At 38.1% G+C, this 27,799-nt stretch overlaps 1 protein-coding gene across 9 annotated transcripts in view; it reads right to left on the bottom strand.

Annotated features, from left to right (window-relative positions):
- THADA (THADA armadillo repeat containing) overlaps positions 1–27,799 on the bottom strand; it is a 167,381-nt gene that overhangs the window by 81,770 nt on the left and 57,812 nt on the right. For all 9 annotated transcript variants that reach the window (XR_008576303.1, XM_054819825.1, XM_054819822.1 and 6 more), the window contains 3 exons: positions 26,342–26,431; positions 24,805–24,936; positions 10,375–10,543 (listed from right to left, as the gene is read on the bottom strand). Coding sequence is in view for 8 of the 9 variants with exons in the window: in XM_054819825.1 (XP_054675800.1) it covers positions 10,375–10,543; positions 24,805–24,936; positions 26,342–26,431 (391 nt within the window). In the remaining variant the exon portion in view is untranslated. The remainder of the gene's footprint in view (positions 1–10,374; positions 10,544–24,804; positions 24,937–26,341; positions 26,432–27,799) is intronic.

The raw sequence follows: 27,799 nt of genomic DNA, 5'->3' as shown, positions 1-27,799 counted from the left end.
GTTCAATTGCTGTTCTGGAAGGTCTAAATCAAGTTAACCTTGCCTAAAATAGTTCAACTCTCTTCAGGAAGATTTAAGTAGTAAAAAGTAGAACATTGTGCCAACAGTATTTGTTTCTAACATCTCCATTATCTAAAAAGAAAATAATCTATCCATTCCGAAAACTGTACCTATAGGAGGATTTCTCTTTCCTTAGTTTAATCCTAACACCTAATAAAGGCTGTTCTATATAACCACATTAGTATATAGTGTTTTCAGTCACTGCACATTTATCCAAGACACAACTAGAAAAGCTAGCTCAACACTAGTTATGCCTTCCGGCTGTAAGTGAACCCCAGGCAGCGCACCTCACATGGCTGCACTCACAGCCACCCTGCCATCTCTGTTAGCGACGTTGGTTGCAGGAGCTTTTATTCATTAAGGAGTGACATTAGGTGCACTGGGTCAGGGAGGCCAAAACATCTGCATAGCAACTGCTTGCCGTACCCGTAGTAATAAGCGTCAAAATCTAGGGTGTGGGAGGGAGAGAGGCAGTGCATCCAGCGAGTCATCCATTCCACTTTACAGAGGGGGCAACTGTCACGCTATCCCTGGCACAACCCAGAATAGCCCTTACTATAGTTACTTCTCAATTAAAAACAGCAGCAGCATTGTTTTCACTAATTGATGAATATTGCTTATTCTGTACTAAAACCACACTTTTTTTTTTTAAACTTCAAGGATGTGAACACAAGGCTTACAACAGCAGCATCTCTGCGTATCCTTAGCTGCTGTAGGAAGGAACTCAATAATGACGCAGAAACTGAATGAAAAGACCTAATAAAATTGTAAGAGCTGTCTAAATCTATGCCCTTTTGAGAACTAGTCTTAGGAAGTCAGAGACACAATATTTGGGAGCATTACTAATTACAGTTAGAGCAACTTCAAAGCAATGTCCAACTAGCGGATCTGTCCAGCCAATTAGCAGTACCACAGGAGTTAGTTTGCTTTTTAAAAAAAAAAAAAAAAAAAAAAAAAAAAAAGCAGCAGCTGGAAGAAAACCTCTGGCAAAATCTCATCAATTATTTTCTTTCAGAGACTGCCCGCTCCCATTCTTGGAATTGAGATGGATTTCTGTTGCATTCATAAATAACAATTTTGCTCTCTCATGCTTACTGCCTCCTTTTATCAGTGTACCCCTATGTAATAGTACAAATTTACAACATGAAGAAATGAGACAACTGTTCTGTTATTGCCAGCTACATATAAGTGAGTATGTTTTCAACTTGACATCAATATTTCTTTTCTCTTTGTACTAATCTTAAAAGTAAGGCTTATCTTGAACACTAAAAACTGAGCTTAGAAAAGAAACAGCTGGAAGGAAGTCTCATTGGAAAACATTTAATTACAGCAGGTTTATTTCTTTGATCTGTAGATAATGTAACATTTGTTTACTATATTGACTTTTTATAAGCCAACACTGAACTGCTACACTTCAAACTTTACTGCCAAGCCAAATATAACGTAATTCACCATAGTCAATGTTTCTGTGCTACTGAATAAAGCCAAATAAACAATATGCTACTTCCCCATTCATTCCCTCAGACCCTAGAGATCCTTTGTCTTCAAAACAAAACAGGAAAAAATATGGTCACTGACACCCCTGCTGGTAATTCACATTAAGGATTTTTAGACCAAGCTAACAAGTAGAACACCTCTCTCTTTCACTGAGCCACACGGAACAACATCCAGGAATGACCTTCAAAATATATTTGCTTAATTTGTCTCCTGTTGTCACATTCTCACACCCTACCCACTGGAGTCTGTAGGTTTTTATTACCTATTCAGTCCTGTAATAAAGAAGGTCCCATGATTGCTTGCTAGCTCTTCTTCATGCATCATTCTTCTCTACTCTATTTGCAAATGCTCATATTTATTTAAACAGTCTTTACTCTTCTGAGTAAGTGTCCAAGTATTAAACTCATAAAACACAAGGGTGATCATAATCTCAAATCTCAAAGCTTGACCTTCCTTTGCAGCAACTTAAGCTAAAATACTCCTCCGCTCAAAGGAAGGAAGAAGGCATCCACGCTCATTAAGCAGGCCCTACTTTCATCAACAATAATCTGTCTTAATACAACTCTTCCGGATAATTAAACTACCTAACATATCGATGTTTTCATCATAAACTGCTTCTTTTTTCATCAGTACAACTATGTACTTCATTTTTATCTTCAAAAAGTCATGTCCATACATCTCTGGCTCAAGAGTAGTCTAAGCTAGGACAGCATATGCAGATGTTTCTCCAGCTGCTTGGTCTGTCTTACTCTTTTTTTTTCTAGGCTTGTGCTATCAGTTCTTGCTGGAAGCAGCACACTGACTCACACAAATCTTTGCACGACCCAGTATGGCTATTCTCCGGTATCTTCTTGTCCTGGTTTTCTTGCTGCTTTAAAGCTGAAGTCTCCAGCCATACTTTAAATCAATTCTTCTATCTTTAAATCACTTCTTCCATCTCACCATTAATATTTAAAACATCAGCACATCCAAAAGAGTCAACACAAATAATGTGAAGTTCCACCATCGCACAAATCTTGCGATATTCAATAAATTCCACAAAGAAAAAAACAGAGACAGTAAATCACTTTCAAAAAAGACCTGTACAGATGGCAGAAAAATCTGCCATGCAGGTTTTTTTATCATATTATTATTTTTTTAATACAAGGAGTCTAGATTCGTTCATTGTTTTTCAGAAAGATGAGTCTAATTCTATAGGATACTGCTATCCCCGGAAAAATAGTAACTGCTGATTTCTTGTCCCACTGAATTCAGTGGGAAATTTAATCTTTAAAACCAATGTTAGTTAATGTAAAGAGTTATGAAGCCCTCCATCTCCTATTAAGCCTAATTTTTGTCACATGCAGCTGACTAAGCTGATGTGACTCAGTCTGTTCTTTAGATCTGAGAGATGCGACAGTGCTACTGGTTCCAAAAGCAAGACAAAAAAAGGTTCAAAAACTCAAACCAACAGTCCTTGCACAAGACTTCGCATTCATATACCAAACAAAACTGTATGAATTCGTGAACATAAAAAACCCCCCAAAAACCCCTAAAACCACTTCTCTGAACCAGCCTACTGCTACAATACCAATTTAGTTAACTGAAACTACAGAATTTTGTGGGAAAATTCAAACTGTGGAGAAAATCTGAATATTAAGAGTAATAATTTGTGAAGAGTAGCTGACTGCTGATTGATAACACCGGAAACAACATTAAATAAATGAATTTCCATTTTTATCTTCATGAAGTTTTAACCCTGCATCAAAGCATAACAACATCTCTCTGTTTCATCTGTCTCTTGCCAGTTATGTTTTGATTTCTTTAAGAAGAGGTCATGTGCACCTCCCAGACAGGAGATACTGTTTTTCTCTTGTGATACAAAACACTGGCATATGCTCAGGGCACAATTTTCAGGATAAATCTGTAGGAGTGACAAAGTGGGAAGACTGCAGTGAGGAGAAGAAAAGCTACCAGCCAGACCTCAGACGAGAAGATGGGGGAAATGGAGAGAAATCTTCCTAGGGACAGGAAGAATTTCTGTGAATGTGAGTTACACCAGTGACCAAAACCAGTCACGACAGGAAGGATCCACCTGCAAGGACACGATAGGCCAGCAGAGCTTTTTTTATTTTATTCTATGCAGTTGTTTGATTGCTTGTACAAAGTAGCACCAAAAATGTAAATAATCTTCAGGAACAATAGCAAGTTCCAGCCAGAAATTGTTCCTCAACAGTACATGCAGCTGCACAATCAGCTGGGAAGTTCTACAAAAAGCTGTACCTTGGACAGTACAATCCATCTCCTGATGGAGGCAGCAAACAGAGGCAGCAAGCACTTCTAAACGAAGCCATGCAGCTCCCTCTTCATACACAAGCAGCAAACGATGAGGGAGAAGACACTGAATCCTCCTTCCTCCTAATCTGTGCCCAAAAGATGCCAAAGGGAATGCAAAATGCTTTCCAAAAAGAGGGGACTGCATAGTGAATAGGACAAATAAGAAAAACAAAATTTTTTGTACTGTTCTGTATACTAATCTCAAGCTAGATGCTGTCAGTGTTTAGTTACAAACCCACACAAGACCTTTAGGAAGTAGGTTAGCACTTCAGAAGTGTCCAAAACAAGGCACAGAGAAGTTAAATGCCTCTTCTAATAACCTTCATTTATCTGATCCGGTATGTTCTAAAAATGCGTAATTGTAAGCTTGCCAAAGTGAATGTGAGGAAGATCAAACTGATAACATACAACATAATGACCCAGTTGATGTGCAGATTTTTTCATTTGAAAAAGAAATAAACCTTAATAGCAATTACATTGCTTGTATGATTAATTGCAGCTGTCCAATGAACTGTTCTCAATATGAGCAGTGTGTAAGTGTATGTACGCTCTCATTAGAGTACGGATTTTTTCCAGGGCACAAATGTGAGAGAGATTTCTGGAAACTAATGAGTGCAGAACTGTGACTGAAAGCTCCAGTCATGCTGCTGCTATTCTACTGTCCTAACGACAACTAGATTCTAGGTCTACGCGCATCACACAGCCTTTGAAATCCTGCATCAATCACGTTAACTGATTCTCACAGGATAAAAACAAAAGCTGAAGTCTAACATCTGCTTTCCTTGGCAAACCAATCTGAAAGTTCATGCATTTGGGAGGGATTCTTAATCATTATAAATAATCTATAACCAGATGAATTAAAGGTGCTGCCTTGTTTTCTGGGCAAATTATGGTTAGGGTCCCTGTAACTTCTATATACTTTAAAGCACCCAAAGGAGGAGGTTAAAGAATTAGAGGAATCACGAGGTCTGTGTGGGGATGCAGGGCTGTGATCTTGTTGGGATCATGGAGACAAGATAGGATCACTGACATGTGTGGAGTGCTGCAAGGGAGGGATACAGGCTCTTTAGGAAGGACAGGTGCGGAAGATGAGAAGATGGAGTTGCCCTCTGTGTGAGAGAACAGCTGGAATGTATGGAGCTCTGCCTGGGGATGGGTGATGAGCCAGCTGGGAGCTTATGGGTAAGGACTAAAGAGCAGACCAGTATGGGTGACACTGTACTTGGTGTCTGCTATAGGCCACCAGACCAGGAAGAACAAGTGGATAGGGCCCTTCTACAGACAGCTAGAAGAAGCCTTACATTTGCAGACCCTGGTCCTCCTGGGGGACTTCAACCACCCTGGTATCTGCTGGAGGACCAATACAGCACAGCATAAGCAATCCAAGGGGTTCCTAGAGAGCGCTGATGACAACTTCCTCACAAAAGCAATAGAGGAGACAACAAGGATAGCTGCTCTGCTAGGACCTCATACTCAAAAACAAGGAATGATTCATTGAGGATGTGAAGGTCAAAGGCTGCTTTGGCTGCAGTGACCATGACATGGTGGAGTTCAGGATCCTGAGAGGAGGGAGCAGGGCAAAAAGCAAGATCACAACCCTGGACTTCATGAGAGCAGATTTTGGCCACTTCCTGGATCTGCTTGGTAGAGTCCCATGGGATAAGGCCCTGGAAGGAACGGGGTCCAAGAAAGATGGTTGATATTCAAGGACCACTTCCTCAAAGCTCAAGAGCAGTCTATCCCAACAAGCTGGAAAGTCAGGCAAACATGCCAGGAGGCCTGCATGGACGAACAAGATGCTCATGGCAAACCTCACACATAGAAAGGGAGTATACAGAAGGTAGAAGCAGGGACAGGTAATCTGGGAGGAAAACAGAGACACTGTGCAAGCATGCAGAGACACAGGGAAGCCAAAGCTCAGCTGGAGATGAATCTGGCCAAAGTAAGGCTGAGGTATTGAACGTCATCTTCATCTCAGTCTTTACTAGTAAGGCCCATGGTTAGGAATAACACAGGCCCAAGCTTTCTTTCCCTAGTATGCCCAGAAGTTTACCTTCTTGGACTCTGTTCAGTATAAAGTGTAAGTATACAGAACATGTTTTCTAAATTTTACATAAAAACTGTTCAAAGTTTCAATCAGTTATTTCCAATCCAAGTAAAATTCACGTTTGTAATATTTAACTCTTTATTTGCAGTAACAATCTTAAGCACTAGTTTGAGTAATTTACATACAAATTTTGATGGTTTACAGAAGACCATCTGGAACAATAAAAGGCATGAATGTTATACCCACAAATCTATGCAAACAAGAATTAACTAGATGCAGACTGACGGAAATAAAAAGTCTGCATAGCTTCATGAAGATGCCCAATCACTGGCAGGATCAAAGAATCATTCAAAAAGGAAGGGGAGACTGGCAGAAATCTCAAGTGATTGTCTGTCCATCTCCCAGGTCCAGGTAAAATCTTGTAAACATCCATCTAACCTATTTATTTGTAAGTGCCGAACATCAACACATCCTTAATGTTAGAAAGTAGTTTCCAATATTTAAGCTCATATTTGACTGTATTAATGAACTAATGGAGAAAGTATACCTTTCAGACATCAGCTATCAATAGCTTCCATTTTCCAAGACAAAGTATTTCTGTAGAAATCTCTTGAAGGCTACAGCAAATTTTTGCCCTGGCCTTTCCAGTTTCCTCTCTGCACACACTTGCTTCAGTATGTTTCTTCTTGCTTTGCGTCCAGTAAAGAACTACTAATTTGCCCAAGCTGGTGTGTTATTACACTTTCTACCCATTCTGTGTTAGGCTAATTCCTACTTTTGGAGTTACTGTTTCTTTGAAGAACTATCATGTCTTCATAATTCCTTTTTCTACTTAGGGCTCATTTCCATGTGATTTCTTTGTACAAACTCTAAATTTAAGTGAATCTTGAGCTTTACTAATGTTTGGAGGTCTTTGATTAACTCCTGACTCTAACAAGTGTTTTGCTCAAGACATTCAGGCTTACTGCAACTGCACAGAATTAGACAAACTGAAGACTGGAAGCTTTCATAAACATCAGGACTCAAAACACACTCTTTTATATAGGTGTCTACTGTAGTTTTAAGAGACTCAGAGACTGTTGTCTATGACACTAGACATTTCTACAAAAACACAGATATGAAAAGAGAAAGCAGACCATGTCTCTACCTGCATGACTTACAAATACTACGAGTCAAACCAGTACATTTTAAATTACTAATCACAAGTACAGATTACTGAATAAAACATTTCTGAATGAATTACAGCTTAATTCTGAATTTCTCAATTACTATGAAGAGATGGAATACATACTGCAGGAATTCCAACCCTAAAGAGGCAGGTCAAAAAAAATGTTATCCTCTGATAAGGATACCTCACAACCTTCCCAAATACTCTAAGTTCCTTGGCAACTGCCAAAAATCAAAAAGTTTCATAAAGGCTTCCCTAGTTATAAATTTCGATACACTTCCAGAAGTCTCTACATAAAGCTCTACATAAAGGACGATCAACTGAAAAACCTAGATCTTAAAACAAAAAAGCAAGAAATATTTTGTCATCCAAGACGACCAGTAGAAGATTCCTGCATTTTTTTTGGTGGATTACAAACTTGATTCCCTCCCCATCCCCCTGTCCCCCATGTCAGTTTGGATTATGGAGTGAAGTAGAAACTGTACTCATAAAGGAAAAGCTAAGCATAGAACAGATTTTTCTTCATCTTATTCAAGTCGTGGCATTTACTTACGATGCAGAACTACTCCATGAAGAGTATGATCAGTTCCGTAAGAGTTACAGAACAGCAATATTCCTCCCAGATAATTCTTGAAAAGAATTCTTCTATAAAGCATGTGAACCATAGGATTATTTTATCCTCATGCACATTCATATTCCTATGTAACCTGAGCCACAGTTATCACACTGGGGAGGAAAAGCCATGTTTTCACATGATGCAAAGGTCTGAAATTAAAACACAATATATTTACATCCACCGTCAAAAACCACTCCTTGTCAATCTCAGCATTTTGAAAACCAGGCCATGTTTGAACAAGCATTCCATGCTGAACTCTTTTTGAATGATCTTTCTATAAGCTAACATTTGGTTTGCAACAGATGAAGTGATTACACAACTCTGAAACATAACTGAAATATACCTTGAAGATTCATTACATTTGGCACCGCCACATAAGCTTTAAGTCTGAATAATACCAACTTTTCTGTTCAAGAACTGACAGCATATGAACACTGAAGTAAAAATCAGGCAATGAACTTACTCAGTTTCTAACTAATGTGACAGAACAAACCAAATTAAACTACTGAATTCCATTTTCATAAGATATTGGCCTTGTATTGCTGGAAAAAATGTAAATTTTATTGAATTTTGTACAGACTCACTCTTTTTAGTAGGGATTTTTGTTTTAGTTTGATATCGAAGAGGAAGATAAATTCTCTACTGCGTCATAGAAATGCAGTGCAACAGTTTTGAACGCTGCCAGATCACCGTCTCTTCAAGCAAGCCTCCAGAGAAACAGTGCATTAATGAATAGTCCTGTAACATAATTTTCTACAGTTCAATGAGCCTTAGCAGCAGCTTTGCAAGTCCCATCTTACGTTGCTAAAAAGCAAACTTAAACCATGCATCCAACAGCCCCTGAAAGTCACAGTACTTTGCTCTTTGTAGTCTTTACAGGAGGTGCATGCTAACTACATGTTGAACTACCTAGCACTAGTGTTTTAGAGATAGAACATCAAACACCACTGCCTCCCTTTTTGCACATTGTTATCAACCTACACTATTTCTTCTGGATGTTTTGTTATTTTTAAACTAGCAACAGATAGTTCAGTGTTTCAGTCATAAATTAAATTTGATTAAGTATTAAATGAAGACTTTGCACAACCTTGATTCACAAGTCATAAAAGCAAAGCCCAAGACAAACGTGAGAGACTAAACATCACTGAACTGTTATGGTACAACTGTAACTTTTTCAAAGAATGTTATACTCCAACACCACCAGTCTCACCCCAGCTACCTAGTAGCTGTTCAAAACTGACCAAAAATCACATTAATGCCCTGAGAATGAGAATACCTCCCGGCACAGCAAAGAAAATCCCCTAGACATATGCATAAGATCATGTTAGCAATACTGGATTAAAAACCAGATCATCATTTGGGCTCTTTCAGAACCAACCCTCCATTATTCTTTTTTCCAAGTCACTAAAAATAAGGCAGTGGCTTTATACACTACAGCCAGCCCATACCCTCATGACTAGGGTTACAAACACTTTGGAGACTGACAAAGCACTTCATTCTCTCTGTTGGAATAACCCTCTTTTCCTAACGCTTCAGGACGGACTCCAGTTCTGTGATGCACCAGGGCCGCGCAGGTTAATTTGATGATGGCAATCCCCTCCTTCCCACAGAGATGCAGCAGCTCTCAGGGCTAAGCACTTGCATGTGTACAGGTGCACGGACTGATGTTCAGAGCAGAAAAGACCAGACACAATCATCTCACATCCTGGGGCAACCTTCACCGCAACTGATTGGCAGCCAAATCCAGATTCAATTGGCTGAAACCCTTTACACGTCAAGTTGAAGTTAACAGCTCTAGAGGGACTTCACTCATTTCCCTGTCCTAGGTTTCCTGTAAGGAAATAATAAGCTGGAAAAGATACACTAAAAAACCAAAACAAAACCACACACACCCCACCACAGTTTACAATGGGAATGTGTACCTAGCTAGCTTGCCAACTAAGGTAGGCTAACAGAGCTGACCATGTACAATATGGCTTTGTTGGAGGGTTGCTTGTGAAAAACAGGCAATAAAAATGGGTGACTTATTACCATCATAGCTTAAAAATCAAACACAGTGAACCAACTCCCATAAACCAAAGGAATGATATATGGGGAATGAAGAAATTTCTAAATCCAAACCAATAGCGAGCTGTTCTCTACAATGTTTTCAGGAGAATAAAGTATAAAGCTTATTACAACTTGTACAGCAAACTGACAGGAAGCTGCTGCTGTAGCAGGAAAAGCAGATGAAGTAATATATAAATATGTAGGCAAGTAGCAAGTCTCAGTATCTACAATACTATTGGTGCCTAGAATTCAGCTTTGCTCTGTGATTTTGGGCAAGTCACATAGATCTCCCTGTAGATATGTTTATCTAAAGATATTTGCTCTCAAAGCACTTTAATCTCCAGAGATGAAACATTTTATGAAATGGAAATGTTGATATTTACAGCTTACAGTCTCCTAATGATGACTGAAATGTGCATTCCACATTTATCATCTGAGAGAATCGACTCAAAAGCAGTCGTCATACACGCTTTGACAACGCGTGAACATTCAGCACAACTCATTGCGTGTTATCTGGCTGTGAAGTACGAACAAAAAACCCCAACAAAATCCCCACAGTAAAAAAACAACCAACCAACCACAAAACAACAAAAAAACAACAAACAACCCCCAAAAACTTACTTGCAGAAGCGTTCCATGAATATTATTCTGTCGTATGCAAGGACTGGTAGAGTCTGGAAGCCCCTCCAGCAAGGACTGCACTGTACGTGGTACTTCATTTACCATAACAAACGGAACAAGGGCCCGACCTGACATCTCACGTGAACGGTACACAGGAGAGTGTCCACACCTGGAAAAAGGAGAAATAGATAATTTTTTTGTCATCCAGCTGCAATTCACTGCTGTGGCTAAAACAAAACAAAGGATAACGCAATGAAAACCAAAGCACATTTCTCAAAAATCAAATATACAGTCTTTCCTCTCAGTAGTGAGAGAGTATTTGCCCAGAAACATAAGTCATAGTAGAGCCAGGTTGGTGGCTTTTTTCCCTTCAGAAGATCCTGTGTTTATATAAAGTTTAAAAAAGAAAAAAAAAAAAAAAAGAGAAGATGCAATTATGCCATGAAGTAGCTAAGTATGTGGTCCTGTTCCACCTTTCTTGATGTTTACGTTACTTCCTATACTGCAATTATATTCAAACGCGTTATGAGTTTGACTTAAAACTATTAAAGTCCATGTTCTTAATTAGATGTCTTTTCCCTAAGAGCACAACACGGTGTCTACTGGAACTTTAGGCTGTATCTCCCACTGGGTTTTAGAACATATTTAAAGGCAGGAAGTAAAAGATACATTAGAAAATAATTTTCTATCATTTATAATTAGTATCTCAAAAAGAAATACTTTCTATTTATTAAAAATTAACTAACAAGACTCAAGTCTGCATATAAAACACAGGCCAAAAAGAACCTTTCATCTTGTAATGTTATTAAGGTTTTAACTGGCTGTAGATTTATGAATATACATCGAATTAACTATTCAGCCATATTAACACATTAAATAGCTGTATAGTAGTTCAGTAGCACGTATACTGAATTGTAGTGAATAAAAATCTTTTCTCAACTATAAGTAGGTTAGCCTACATCTTTTAATCCCAGTAATTCTTGCACGTGTCAATTTTTGTAACACAGGCACAATCCTGCCACCCCCAGTCTCAGACAACTGAGAAGCTTCTTACCACTGGGTTTAGAAATGAATGGCCAAATGAGCGAGGTGAATGTGAAATGCAGTATGGCAGAAGTTATCCCCTGGTACCTCCCAGCTGATTGGGACGACCCAGAGAGATGGTCCTTCCCTCCTCCTACCCTCTCTCTTTTCCTGCGTTGCTGCTTACATATTTTCAGCTTACAAAATCACATGTAGTTGAGATTATCCCCTGTCAAAACAGGCAAACCACTTTTGAGCTCTCCCAAACAAGCCCTGCAGGGTCATGCCTACGTATTTAAAAAATGAATTGAAATTAAAAGGTATTCTAAGGTTTCAAATATCTCTAGCAAATTTAAATCAATACTCAAAGTAGTTGTTAACTTTAGCTCACATCAAAGAAAACAGAAAACAGTTTCCATCTTGAAACAGCAACTGAATTAACAGGGTTTTGAACACAAGACAGTAAACAGACTTAATTGAAATAGCCTAAGAGTTCTGGAATTTTAGTCGTGGTGGGCCACGATATGCCTGAAAAACACAGACCCTTGTTTAGAGGAAGGAGAGCATCATGCTACCCCCGAACGACAGGCTTTTGTGGGAATTTTCATCCTTGCAGTATGGCAGCATGTTCTATCCCATACCTCGCCATGTCGTCCCTGATAGGGAACAATTTTTAGGAAGATCGACTTTGCATTTCCTTTTCAAAGACTGGCTGTCCTTCACGACAGGATGTGAAAGAAAGAGTAGCCACAACTGGAGGCTCTTCCATACAGAAAAGCTTTAACTTTGTATTGACAAGGTGCAAGAAGAAAGTCAGCTCAGCTCTTAATAAAAAACTGCCATATTTTTAAATAAAAACATTTTGATTCTACTACACAGTAAACTTAAACTTGAAAAGTGATTTGTCTGCAACCATTCCTGCATTTGTGCAAAACCATGTTTTCTTAACCAAGAGATTCTCACATATAGATGTTCTTTCCAAACACAAGCAACACTGATATTGTAATGAATGTCTAGTTTTTAATTAGCTATAACTCAAGAACGTTCTTTATTTTGCTCATCACCTTTCACAAATTATGATTTCCCAGGGAATCTCACATGTCTTCAGAAGGAAGAGCGGAAAGGGGGGAAAATGCCAGGGTTCCCTCTCACTTGTGGAAGGGTACTTGCCAACACTACGTGCTTCAGAGTGGGTTTTCTCCATGAACATGATGCAATGAATTAGAGTGGAATTCTGTGGGTTTTTCCCTAGCAATAAAAAATGGAGCTGAGAAAAATTTTTAAATAACCTGACTTTAATTTTATTGTCTTGTAAAAACTGACATTGGGTGCCTCAAATCAGGTTCTGTTTTGAACTCTGAGGATCCTAAATCAGGAGGCAATAACCTCCTCCTCCTCCTCCCCCTGAGCAAACACACAGGTGCCCAGCGGGTGGAGAACTGGCCCAGGACGCAGGGGACCCGGTTCTGCAACTTTCTGTGCCTGAGGGAAATGCAAACCCACAGCTACTACTCGCGGGAAGGGCAACCCAACCACCAACCTGCCACCGTGCCATGCACCTGCTGTACATCAATGCAAACTTCTCACACTACGGCTTGCTACGTAGGGTGCAGTGTAGTCGCAGGAACTGACATCTTAGGGGAAACCCTTCTAAGAGCACTCCTACGAAGTCATACTAAGGAACAAAAGCATCACAAAGTTTAAGAACAATAAAGTACCTGCTTTATAGGAACACATATGGGAACACAAGATTTCACACTGGCAAACAGCTTTACAAATCTGAGAGGGGTTAACATTGCCACTGTTTCTTCTCCCTTTCTCTTAAAAATTTTATTTATTTTTAAAAATCTCCTAATACTCAAAGAAAATTGGCCTTCCCCCCCCAGGAACAGTACTGATAACATTTCAAAACCACTCCTTTCACATACACATGCAAGATATCATGCCAAGTCACCACTAGTGACCTATTCCTGAACTTCTGCATACCCTGAAGGCACTTATGTGTACATTTCTCATATTTTGAAGGCATTTGGCTTCATTCCTGAATCATGCAAGAAGTTTGCCAGAAGAATGTCAAAATACATATTACTTTTCCCATAACCTGTAACAGCATCCTACATGAGCAACAGGCAGGTTCGATTTTTACTGGATCCTACTTAGATATCATCTCTTGCTTGTAAGTAAAACTAAACAGGATCAATTCGCAAAGAGTGAGAGTGAATACAAATAAAACTGAGTAACACAAAACAACAGTCTAACCCAATGTAGCAATTTTTTGTTTATTGTTATACCAGCCTCCAAGATCAACTATACACATTAACACTGAGTCTACCCCCTGTATTCTTAAATATTTATTTTATCTAGGATTTAGCAACAAGTATGGGAAGCAATCTCACCAGCCACATCAAGAAAAATCATTACACAATTATGGCAGTCACTGTAACTCAGTTTGTACCTGCAGCAAAATCTAGCAGCTTAAGGAAAGAAATATTTTAAGGCTACTAAACTGCTCTGGTGACTCTTCCTGTAGCATCTGCCATCCCGGAGGTTAGTTTCACTTATGTGGTGGCAGTTGCCTTACCGGGACGTTGGCAGAAAGGAACAAGACCCCCAACCTTGGCCATTTCACCATCCAGACTCTGAGCTTCACCTGCCAGCAACAGGACTAAAACGTGTCGCAGGCTGCCTCTTCTCATCTTCTCTGCAGGCAAGAACGAGCAATGGCATCTTGCAGCCATTAGGGCAGCAGGTATGTGTGTGCAAACCTGTATTTAAAACTGTTTCATTTTCTTTGATTTGAAAAATACTTGTGGGGTGGAGTGTTTTCAGTGTGTGACACCTTCCTTACATGCAGATCACGCATAAATAGACTTTAAGAAGTATCTAAAATACAGATATATATATATATATGTAAAAACATACAGTATGCCAACCTAATTTTATTATATCTCAAGGTAGCAACAAGCAATGAAACTTGCAAAATCCTCATGTGATACACTTCCATAAAATCCTGAGGGCTGTTAACAACTGTTGAAGTAGTATTCCATGTTGAACTCAGTACTGTTTATCTAGGTGCACGAGGTATTGGATGTAAACATGTTTACTTCAAACAGTCCATGATCAAGAACAAAAAGTCAATAAATCTGAAAAGGTTTCACTTTGTGTAACTGTAGATTCAATGCATTTCCATCACTGTGTTCCAGCTTTAACACTTAGATCCTGAATAACCCTGTTAACTGATAAAATTTATGACCAACTCTCATAAGGCACAAAGATTCCGTACTCCTCTGCACACATCAAAGTATCTAATTTATTACTCTGGCTACAAACAACAGCACACTAGCTGTAAATAAAAATACCTTTTTTTTTTTTTTAAAGAACTGCAGCTGTTTCCTATGTGCTTATTTTTCTCCCTTCCTTATTACTCCCCCTCAACAGACCTTATACTACCCAAATTAACAAACCAAGTAAGGATTACCTTTTATATGACGGTCACAGAAACAAATGAGTAGAATTAATTTGAAAAATCACAGCTGTAGCTGAAACTATGTCCATTATATTAAGTAATACCTACAGTTATTAGAAAAAAAGATTAACAAGGAGAAAAATATCTATTTCCAGGTTTACTGGATGTTGTCACAGCGATCCGTGCATTACTAATTATGCCACTGCTTATTAACACTACAGTTCCTATAGACAGTATCACAGCATCACAATTTTATTTTCAGCTGAAATGCATTTGCATCCATTGCCTTCACAAAACGTTGGAAGAGGGAATCGGGAACACCAGCCGTGAAAACAGAATTGAACAACGGGAGAACGGCCTGAACAACAAGGAAGGGAACGTCCTGCAGAAGGGGCCTCTGATCTTATCAGCCAAACCAAGTCCCCTACCACCACCACGGGAAGAGTTTGGGAAAAGAGGGCAGCATGAGGCAGGAAAGGCACACTTGTAATTCAAACAAACCAACTCTGCCTGCCAGTTAAAGCATTTTAACAGCCTCTAGGGGCTTTAAAAGATAAAACTGGTTAAAAATAAATGAATAAATTAAAATCAAATAGATGCTATCCCTTAAAACTTGGAGCCAGTTATGCCACAAGGTCCTAACAAATGCACTGGAAAGAGTGAATTGTAGTAAGACTTCTGTCTGATTCTGTATAGACATGGTAAGTTGTACGAGAAAGAGGTTTTCTCTTTCCTACACCGTGCAGCTATGCGGTTCAAGTCATGTTATCAGTTCTAAAGTGAGAACTGAAAACAAGGAATTACATAAGAGGAAAACATGGATGAGGAACCCAGAGAAAAGTATTTAGCAACAGATTCAGTTCCTCTCAGAAAGAGTTCGGTTTTTTAAGATTCAAGAGCACTGTACTCCCTATATTAAGTGAAATAACTCAAAAAAAAAGTGTTTTTTTAAGAAAAAAAATCCATCATGATTATATACTAGTTCATTTTTTCCCCTTCAAATTCAAAGATTACATTTAGCAACTTTCAAATGCAACATTACTAGTTTCCAAGAAAGAGAGGTCCAAAAATAGCATTAAAAAATTAATACACTCACATTTCCACACCATTAACATAGCTTAGACTTCCATATTAGGGACAAATCAGGAGGACAGTACCTATTCATTAATGTGAGAGTAAAGTTTCTTGGAATACGAACAATAATTTGCTAGACATGTACCTCAAGTTATTTTTGTTCATTTATGGATTTGCTTCTTTTGTGTTATTTTTTTAAGAAAACACACCTGTTTTCCATTCTGTAACACTTATGTAGATCCCTAGCAATTGAAATATCCAAAGCATTTAATTCTCAAAACTTATTCCACTGTGGAAACCTGTATTGCAATTGGCCTGAAGACAAATTTTTGTTCTTTAATTTGAAATTAAGAACCAAAAAACCAGAATAATCTGAGGTTTTATATAGCATCTCAATATTTACCTGACAAGTAGAAAAACATTACAGAAGTATCATTAGTGTGCCGGAGGTTTTAGACCTACAATCAACACATGAATGTCGTCCAGGAAATGTCCGAACACAGCCATGGACAGAAACAGATCAAGTTTAATTCCAGGTTATTTATGCAGTACTAAATTTCTAAATTCTTACCTATTTCCTTTAAAGTGAAAGTAATGGTTGCCCAAACTTCTAGCATCTTTATATATCAAGTATTTTATTCTTCAACTCAGGCAATTTAAGATAAAAGCTTCTGTGTTTGTAAGGGTCGTGTTTTCCACACAAGCACTTAATGAACCAGAGCAGCTGTAAACACTGCAGGAACTATGTAGGCAAAGTACACAGACTTTTATTTGTGAAAGCTGTTCACAAGCTACGCCAGGAGCTGTTTCTCCAATATGCTTCCAAGGGCTTTCTAGGAAGAAATTATAGACATTTCTCTCTTCTTGTCACCAAGACCTAGGTTATTGTAAAAAGTGGCCAACTGATACCAAGCTGAATCAACAACAGAAACTTGAATTGTTGTGGTTCAGCCAGCCAATAAACTAAGATCTCTAATGTGTAACCCTAAGAAAACTATCATTGTTTTGAACTCTCTGAAATGGAAGCTGAATGCATAAATCAAGTCTCAGCACCTTGTGATGATTTTTGAAAGCTTCAGATGATTGTTAACAAGAACACAAGAGCAATTTTCAAAACTTTTTATCAGATCCATGAAAACAACTAAAGAATCTGGCTTCTCAAAGACGCTTTCCTTTCAGCCGTACCACCAAAAGTAGCTAGCCCATTGCCAAAGCCTTCCCAATATCGGCTCTTCTCAAAACTCAGACTGTTCTGTTTAAATAATATTGACTTTTTAAAAATATCATTATACTTGGTTTTCCATGACATACCTATTGTCTTCTGCATAGTTAACGCATCCTTTCCCTCCAATTTCATGTTCCTTCCTGCAAATATTTCTGCAGAACAAGCTAAATGTTATTTGGCTACATATCTTGACCAGCTAATCACTGGCTAATTTTAACTATGTAAATGAAGAATACAATTACTTCACCAATCATATGTTGACAGTTGAGCACCGCCTCATATTTTTTACTGGAACTTGTTTCAAATAAGAAGTAGCATACATCAAATTTTAACCTAGGATCACAGCCACTGGCCCTCTTCAGGAGTCTGCAATACTGGAGAAAGATAGTGTCGCTCTCGGTGCTCGTGAACGCCTGTCTGCTAAACACCACCTTTTACTTCCCCTGAATCTGACAGCTTCCTACACTTTGTGGATAGTTCCTGAACTGCTTCAGATTATGATCTGCCAATGAGCAGCAGAATGATGAACACAGTAAAAACTGGAATAAGGAAACAATAATGAATACCTACAGGTTGTAGTATTTCCCATCAGCACCACTTGAACATCAAAGGAACATCTGCCCACAGCTTAAGACAAAAGGCTGAGCAATACAGCAAAGAACGTACAAGATGTACGTTGATTTTTGGTTGCTCAGGTCTTGAACTGCCTACTGCCAATCAAGCACTCTGCAGTTTTCTCTAGCACTACAATTTGAACTTAATCAAAATGGAGAAATTTGCAAACATTTCTTATTTAAAAATGCTAAAAAAAAAAAAAGGTCTGAAAACCTTCTCATTGATAAATACTTACAGTGAACCATAAATATTTTTACAGATCAGTACCAATCACTATGCAGTCAGGATTGCACAAAGAATAGACTGTAAGTAGAAATGGAAGAATTCCAAGCCAGTCCCAACTCACACGAAAGGAGTTACACTTGGAGGGCAAATGCATTCCTCTCCCTCCCTCCTTCTGCCCCAGCCACGCAAAACTTCCATCTTAGATGTCGAGCAAGAGATTTAACACCACAAAATACAATAAGAATCTAACAAACAATGTATGTTTTAGGAGTGTATGTTGCTCTTTTTTCCAAATGCCTAAGCCAGCTCATGTATTTTGGGAACCTTGCCTATAATCAAAAGGATATCTGTCTTCATATGGCAATGACAGGTCAGCCCCATAAGCTTCCCCAGCAAGGACAGAGCATTCCAGTGGGTCAGAGCCTGCTCCTAATATCACGGGGATTCTAAATAATAAATTACTGCAGACAACTTTAATACTAAGCAGTTATACTGATTGGACATTAGATTAAGAAGAAAGAAAAAAAACAAGACAAAGGAAAAAACAGACACCAAAGACTGAGAAGATGTGCGTGTGATACACAAACCCAGGGAGATGCTTTTATAAACAACTGTAATCGAGAGCAGCTATTTTAATACAACAATGCTGCAGCAAACACATGTAGATCTTTTCATCTAATATGAAAAGGCATTCCCACAAAAGCTCTTTGCTTATCAGACCCCTGGTAAGACTCCCAGTATTACAGAAATGACAGTTGAAAATGAGCAAGTTTTAACATTAATTCTCCTACTGGTGCCGTACCACACTAAAATAAAGGAAAAAGAGGAGAAAGGCAGAGGAAGCTCACTTAACACAACCATTCAGCTATCTTGTTCAGCCACTTACCAAAGGATGCCAGTGTTCAGCCTACAGAAAGCAGTCAGGTGGCTGCTTTCAAGTCAAATACAGGATGATGTACTAAACTCACACAGGCAATTTTACATGTGTGAAACAAAACAAAAATGAGGGAAACTACATTTAAACAACTTATACAAAGAGCAATTTTAACAAGGTATACGTGAATGACTTCAATCAAGCTCTTCCCAAACCAACTGAAGATACCTTGTAATCAGAACTCTCCCCCATCTCTTGTACTCTTTATTCAGTGAGGTTTTAAACAGACATCTTTTAATTTTACATTTGAATTCTGTTTCTTTATTACTTATTATTTATTATATTACCCCAGGCCTAATTTCCACAAAGCTTTGTCACAAGGCTACAACGGAACAGGACCAGACACCTGATAGACCAGATACAATTTAACATAACTAAACACAATACAGAGCAATACAACTAATATGCACAGGTCAACATAGATTAACTTTTATGAAAGAGTAACCCACACGCGAGTAACATTACTGCTCAGTGAACATTTAAATTCATACCACCTTCTAGAATATTAATGCTACTGTACTCAGGCCTTTTTCCTTAAGATGTTTCCTTATGCAGCGAACTCTCCCAGGTTTATAAAATAATAACACACTACTGTGACTCCTAGAGAGCCCCAGAATTCATGGTCACATGCTCCACTTCCTAAGAATCTAAAATAAACCTGGATCAATCTCACCTATTTAATACACATTTTTCAAACTATCTAAAACAGAGAGCTCAATGATTCGCAAGATTAGATCACACAGGTTACAACAGTAAGATCATAATTTTACATATGCATCTTTACATAATTGGATTTGATGTTCAAAAGCAAAAGACATGAACTATAGCAATAATATTTCCTCCTTATCTGTACTGAAGCAAACTGAGCAATGAAAACTGAAAGGAATATGCAAGGAATTTGTGAACATAAGTGAAAAAGAATGGGGAGAGAAAAACAAGAGGCAAAGCTGTGTCCTAATGACATTTTGCATCTTGGTAGGAAAGCATCAAAGAACCAGAGATAAATTAGTCAATGGCAAAAGACAGCACGATAACATAAATATATTAAGTATACCTGGCAACTGAAAACCGTATTTGAGGGATACGGTATTATGCATTATGAGGTTGCTTCATTAGCTGGGGAAGATCTTAAACATTTTACTAATCAGAAAACTATTGAAAACAATTATTCCTTCGTACTAGGTTCAAGCAGAGTGCAACTGAAGGTCTATTTTTATATTTCCAGCAAATGTTTTTAAAGATAGACTCTGATTCACTTTGTCCAATGAAAACTGCAAACCAGAATTTATTGTAAGAGATTAAAATACAAGTTTGTATTTCTATTAGAAAATTTGTATTTTGAGTAACAGCATTTTTAAAATGGCTTTCTAAGCTTGTTGGTATCTGACACTACTTAATCTCTGAATAGAATTTTGTTACAGAACAGTTTATGGAATCTACATTATACACTGAACCTCTTGGACTTCACTGAAGGAGTCTGACCTTTTATAACAGAAACCCATATTTTTGCTTTTAAATGTTAAGAAAAATCGTCTATAACCTGCATATTAGTCATGATTAGCACCTGTTATAGTTAAATCTTTTTAAAATCTTAACAATCAACAAAACTTAGTGCATTTACCCACTGAATAAAACCAGGAGTACTGCATTACTTGTGTGGACTAAAGACTCATGTGGACTCATGGCCTTTAGGATATTTTTTGCTTTTTCCCTCCACGTTTGAAAGAAATTGGGGTCAACCATCTGCATCACTTCTTGCAGAGTGCCAGACACACAAATGTAATTCTCTGCTAAGAAACGTAAGAAGGTGAGAGTCGCGTAATGCATCCAAAAAAGTCCACCAAATCCCAAGGGTAACAGATCTTTAAACAGTCTGGTCTAACCCCTTCAAAAAGCACAAGAAAACAAAAAGTCTAATGAAGGAAAGTCATACTTTGCCAGAAGCCTATTAGGAGGTTTCACAGAGTCCTTTCCGACAAGCAAACTGCAAAAGTAATTAACTTCCAAGAAAAAGTGTACCACTAAAACAAGTACCACGTTCAGTTGTTTCCTCTGCCTTTCCAAGACAGGGGATAACTAGATCAATGTAAATCCACATACCCTCTGGCAGATGCATCCAGCCCACTTAAATAACAGATTTATTTGAGCTTTCCTATCACAGCTACTATGATAGCATTTGAGCTGCCAGTTTGCTCACAGCTGATGTGGACTTCCCCTCCCCTTCTCTAAGCCCTCTTTTCGGAATGACTTACAGTAACAGGGCAGCTGTTAGACAGCATTAGACAATGCTCCATCCTACAGAAAATTTTTCTCACCACACACAATTTTGTTTCCCTTGCATCTTAGTGTTTGTCAGTAACTAACAGAGTCACAGCAATTATCCCTGTAGATTAATGACAAGCTCACTTGAGTGCAAAAAACAAAATAGCACTGTATCAGCTTGGGGTGGTGGGTGGAGGGGGCAAAAGGGGGAAGAGAACAGCTGTCAAGGACCAGCGCTTCCCACTGCCAAATACCCTGGTCTACGACTGAAAACAGCATCAGGGGATTTTGGAATTTAGCTCCTCCATTTTACAGAAAGATGCAAGTTACAAAATTCTGCACAAGAAAAGAGCATCCATCTCATAATTGTGTTAATGTCATGGAAAGATGTTCACATTTCTACTTAAATTGTGCTCAGACAGTGAGTGTCTTCAATGACTTGTAACATAATATACCTAGAAGCAACACTGCTTTGCAATCTATTTGACAAAGTTTTAAAGGGGAAATTTCACTAAGAATCAAAACCAGTTTTGTCGAGTGGAAGACAAGGCATATACACCCAAAGAGTTTAAAAAAAAAAAACAAACCAACCAACTTATAGTTTGACACTTTAAAGCTAATTTTTTAAAAACTTCTTAAAAGATTAAAAAAAATCACACTCCTAAATAGGACTAGACTTCAATTAGCGAAAAGTATCCATGTCAATATAGCAATACCCATTTTACTCCTTCAGAGCATTCAGCCCAGAACAGTTAACACTAATCAAACACTCTGTCAATGCCATGGTACGAGAGGACATAAGGTAACTCAAATTTAGATCATTCTGAAGAGATTACAGGTCTTTGAAAAGGGGAGGGGGAGGCAAAAGGGAGGTTATGTTTTTGTTTCATACTTAAAACATTACCTCCCGATTACCTCCCTTGTTAATCAAAAACATTCTGTACATTCCTTCATCTTAGAAAGTAACCATTAAAGCAGACCTATCTAGCTCTTAAAAAAAAAATAAATGAGGTAATAAGTTGTGAATCAAAGCGTTCCCTTCCAAATAAAACATCTGCAAGGGGAAAGGGGAAAAGTAGCTTTTAATAGAACTGCAGATAGGTAATCAAATGCCCTAGTTCAACAGGGAGTAACAAGTATGTGCACAGAGACTGAGATTTGTCCTTGTAGCATTTAATCCTACTCATATTGTGCAATTCTTCTCAGCACGGTCAGAGCAACCGCAGCTCGACTCCCACTACATGGAAAATTCCACTCAGGCTTAAGTGAAACTCTTCAAAAGCCCAATTTGAATTCTTCCTGCTAAACCTGGTTTTGTTCAGAGAACTGCTCATTTGCTTGCAAACACAGTAAGTATTCTCTTCATCCCCTCAGCAACAAATGAATGCCACTTCATTGTGGGTTGAGCCCTGGAAAGAGTCTGAAGATCAGTTACGGGTTATATTCTTCCACACAAGCAGTATCTTTCCTTGACAGTGGTAAAGCAATAAAAATGTAAAAATCTCACAGTAAAAACAGGGCAATTAAATGTTATAATTGCATTGGGCTACCATGTAATTATATGTATACATAAATGTTATATAATACAATACTACATTGAGCAATTCAAAGGAACAGTTAATATATACAATTTAATGCCTTGATGCACAGGGCCTTTGGCACCAGGCCTTCTCTTTCATCCTAAGTGGTTACTTCACAACAATCTTCATTACCACCTTCTAAAGAACAACCAAATGAGCAGGAAAGAATTTTATTTTAGTTCATCTGCTCCTGTAGAATGGAAAATAGGAAAAGAAATAGAAGGGAAAAGAGCAACACATTTATCTCACCCAGGTAAACTGCCCCTCTGTATTCCCACTAATGCAGTCAGAACGAACTGAAAACAATCATGGTATCGACAGAACAAAGGCATAAGAGCTGTACACAGAAATACAGCCAGTAAAAACACATTGAGCTATATCATAAATACATACATTTCCCCTTGCAGAATCCTTCGTATTGTCCCCTGGCAACCTTAAAAAATGCCAATGCTTTGCTAAGTAACCCATCAGAAAATGGGTGTCTGTACACCCACATACAATTTTCTGTCTGGAATATGTAAGAATTTTATTCTAGGCTTATACCAGTATCCACAGCACCTACTGCCTAATTCAAAGGACAGGAAATGCAGAAAATATCATCTTTATCTGCCACACCACTCGTCTTTAGGAGCACTGTTAAAAAAAAAGATAGGTCCAATGATACAGGTCTCTTAAATGTTTCAGGTTCTTCTTTTAAAGATTTTATTGGATTTTTCTCCCCACATCTTCTCAATGGATTTAAATAACCCCAAGAGAATAAGCTAATTAAGTGTGAAGAGTTATTTTGCTGGTGTAAGTACCTTGCAAAAAGTAGTGGTCATAATAGAAATATAAAGATGAAACTCAAAAGCTGTAACCAAAAGCTTATCAAAAGTTAATCTATTACTGAAACTATGCTGAAACATTAGATTAAAAAGTAAAAATAATAAATAAATAAGCATTCTCCGGTATATTAACAGAAGCATAAAACGAGAGAGAAATCAATGATGTAACTAACAAATACAGTTTTAAATGTTTCCCCCAAAAGCATTTAAGATTCAAATATGGCTGAAACCTAAACATTTTTAATTGTTAAATACAATGTATTTAAAACCTCTTACTACAGTTTTTTTTCCTTTAAGAAAAAATGGTAGGTTAATTCTTGAAAATTCAATAAAACATTGGAAGAAGCAACAGATACATCACATCTGCTGTGAAGAATACGCAGACAGAGCTATTATTATGTTCTAACATAAACAGTAGTTTAAAATAACAATTGAAAGGCCTGAGGATAACAACTACTTTATCTTGTTTCACTACTAAAGGAGCAAGATTAAGTACAGAACTTTCTCACCCTGCTGCTCTAAAGCCTTCACAACAGATAGCAAGACTTCCTCTCAAATACTGATTACACACTGATTCTCCTCACCCATCACAACCCTGTTCCCTTATCAGGCGCCCCATCCCACACCAGTCGCATATAGAATAGCAAAAATATCTGTTGAGTATCTTGATGTAACCACCATATAAATGAAAGTTACATTGCATAAAAACTTGAGGTCATCTTAGAAGTATATTAGATATAGGATAAATCCATAGCTTTAGCTATGTATGCATATATTTATGTAAATAGATGGATATGAAGAAATATATATACACATCTACAAATCTATATATTAGTCATTACATTTATGTGTTACAAACAATCATTCTGCAGGACTGAAAAAAGTTTGTAGAGCAAATCTTGCACTGCTGAAGTCAGTCAAGCTCTTCAGTTTTCATCTACCCTCTCTGTGGCAGCAATCACGCTGTATGGCATTTGCAGGTGAAGATTTATAAACAAGTCATACAATAGCTTGTATAAGCTGAAATTCTTTCTAATCCCCCAAAACAAGCATTATTAATATAGGGAAGTCCAACCAATAAGTATTAGTTTTTCCTTTAAACATTAAGCTGAAGAGAAGCTTAAAAAGGCATTTTATTTAAAAATCCAAAGATTCAAGAAAGAAATCCCATCACATGAAAAAACACAACAAAATCACCTTACCTTATAATAAATGGGACAAACGGTGCCATGCTGAGCGCTGAGTAAGTGCCATCCATTGGAGACGGATACAGCCTTCCCAGGATTAAAAGCAAAAGGAACAAGCTTGGATGAATTTTCAATTCTTCAGCTTCACTAAATAAAAAAGTGATAAGAAGCACGGTGAAAAAAGCATCCTCCTTCATGCTAGTCTTAAGACTCTTCCACACACAATACCCTTCTGCATTTCTGGTTCAAGGAGGTATGCTAGGGTGATCATTGCAAGAAAGTGCAAGCCCTGCTGGGATCAAACATGGCATCCTGTTCTCCTACGGCACCACTGGGGACCCCTGTATGAAGGCACTTAGGGCTCTGCTGCCTTTGCTTTTCTACGTTATCCCAAGCCTCCATTATTCCTAACAATGGTGAGCTGCCTTTGCTTTTAAATAATATTAAAAACTAGCACAGATAATGTTTATCTAGGAACTGAGAAATTGAGAAAGCTGAATTACAAAAAGATGGTTATAAAAAAAAAGTCTTTTTCAGTTTGGAAGGAAACACATATTTAGCAAATAGCAGGCTTTATTAGAGAATAGTTCTCATTGACACCATGTGGCTACTATTCATACTGTAAAAACAATCAGAAATCCAAGTCAAAATCAACACTTCTTGATTTAGTTAACGTTCAATAATAAGATACAAGCCATAATCTGCACTGAAAAAAAGCATTCAATGCCAATATTTCAGGCAGCAGCTTTCAATCTTTTTCAGCTGAAGACTTCCCAAACCTTCCCAGTATCACCTTTCAAAATGTCAGGTAAAGCTGCATGGAATATATACACCCTCTTTTCTTAGAGCAGAGACTGCAAAACATGCCATGACTGGTGAACTCCAGTATCCACCTCAGGCCCATTAAACAGACAGCTGAACCTTGCCCGTAAATCAGCTGCTGAACTTCCACAGTTTACGCCATAGCATTTTAAGAAAAAACAAAGCCAGCACTGGTTTACTTTAAAGTTCATGAACCTGGGGGTAACAGCATCATCATCATCTCAAACTGCATCATCTGCAGTGATCAAATTGGAGCTCTCAGCCACCATTTGTGAAGCCCTTAAAAAGAGATCAAGGACCTTCCCCAGAGTCAGCGTATCATGGGCTGGAAAGTGTCCATTTAGGGTTACATAAGGCCTACAACCCCGTATCACTTAAACATGTTAGGAAGTCTCATCGTTAAATGTGAGACATCGTCAAACACACAGTTTCTGTCTTTCCCTGAAAAATATATGTTCTTTAACATCTGATCCTAGGAACACAGCAATTACAACTTACTCAATGGTAGTTCATACTCCAGAGAATGGGGAGTTCATACTCCACAGTAATTGCACATTACCGCAATGTGCAAAAAGTTATAGGAAAAAAGCCTTATCAAAAGGCACTAGAAGAACTACATTGTTTCAAGAAATGCTGATAAGAAGAACAGCACTAGGGTATATGTGACACATCTCAGTTTCATCTCTTCATTGCACTTTGTATTTCAAAGCTTCCTGAGACATCGTCTTACCTGTTCAAAGTATTGGTTACAACCTCCAACTGCTTGAGAAGGAAAGGATAAAGACTTGGAAACCAAGAGAAAAACTCCCTTCCTGTCATTCTGCAGAAGGGAATGAAGAAGAGTTACAATTAGCATTCTGCAGTAATTAGCTGCACTCAAAATACCAGTTTACTTCTTAGGTTTCTGATGCTACAGTGAAGTTGAAGAGCCGGAAGAACCACGCACACATGATGAACTCCTTTCAAACAAGGCAAAATGTTTTCATTAAAAATGATGATACAGCGTAGTGTACACAAGTGAACTCTGTCCGTATGTGTGCATACTAACACTTTGTAAGCTGAACTGGTTGGGCCTTTTTGAGAAAAACAGATCTTAGCCCCTTAATCACACTAACAAGAAAAGATACAGGAGCTAAAATTCTGGCACAGTTTTAACAACATTATGGTTGAACAAGAGAGAACTAACATTTGCTTTAGTATGGCTCATGAACTAAATAGCTAATAAAATATATTTAATATACATGTACTAGATGATGCTCATATTCTATTGACACTGGAAAACATCTCAGAGTAGTAACTCTCAGAAGATCTGTAATACATAGCAGCAGAAGCATCTGACCTCTTTACATGGTGCTGCTTCCAGCACGTGGCAGAGGTGGCATTTCCAGGCCACATTTTTGCTTCTATAGCTGTAGCAACCACATTCAAAACAGAGCAAAGCACTGATACCTCTCAAACTCATCACTAGCCAGAATTAATAAGGCAGCATAGTTGAAGCCACAAGCAAGTCATCCAAGCTAAAAAAAGACAAGTAGAAATCTTCTGTATTTGTTTCTTTTATAACCTTCTGACTAGAAAAAGGACAGCTTCATAGTTTATAGGAAACCATTAAGCATCACCTCAGCAAGACCCGCTTAAATGTTAGAGTGGCAAGGTTCTAATTAGACATATATGCTATGCAGATAAAACAGACTTCTTTTAAAAATAAATAAGTAAAAGGCCAACGATCTAGAAGAAGGAAGCCAACTGCAGAGTTTGCTTGCCACATGATCAACCAAGATAAATAAGTACATGTAAGCATGACTCCAATGCAAAGCTTCCAACTAGCAGGCAGATCCAGGTCTAGAAAAATAAAACGATGAGACGGCAAGATTGAATGTGCGTAAAAATAAGCATATAAAAAAAATAATCACGCAAGAGTAAATCAGCACATGGCAAACATCAGCACAGCTTCTTCCAGCACTCAGCTAACATAACATGCCTTAGCCACGGGATAAACACAGCAAAACCAGATCGCTAGATGGAAACCAATGTTCAAAGAAAGAGGTACAGGAAGCTTTCTGGAGGCACATAAGAACAGTACAGTGACATGCTGTAACTAAAAGCATGACCAAGGATTCTGCAAGAGCCGCTATAACTGCAAAAAAGATCTCAGTTAAAAAATTCAGATGGAAGCATTCAAACTGAA

The sequence above is a fragment of the Grus americana genome, chromosome 3 (genome assembly GCF_028858705.1).
Source record: "Grus americana isolate bGruAme1 chromosome 3, bGruAme1.mat, whole genome shotgun sequence".
Classification (NCBI taxonomy): Eukaryota; Metazoa; Chordata; class Aves; order Gruiformes; family Gruidae; genus Grus; species Grus americana.
This window is presented reverse-complemented; position numbering and strand designations above follow the sequence as displayed.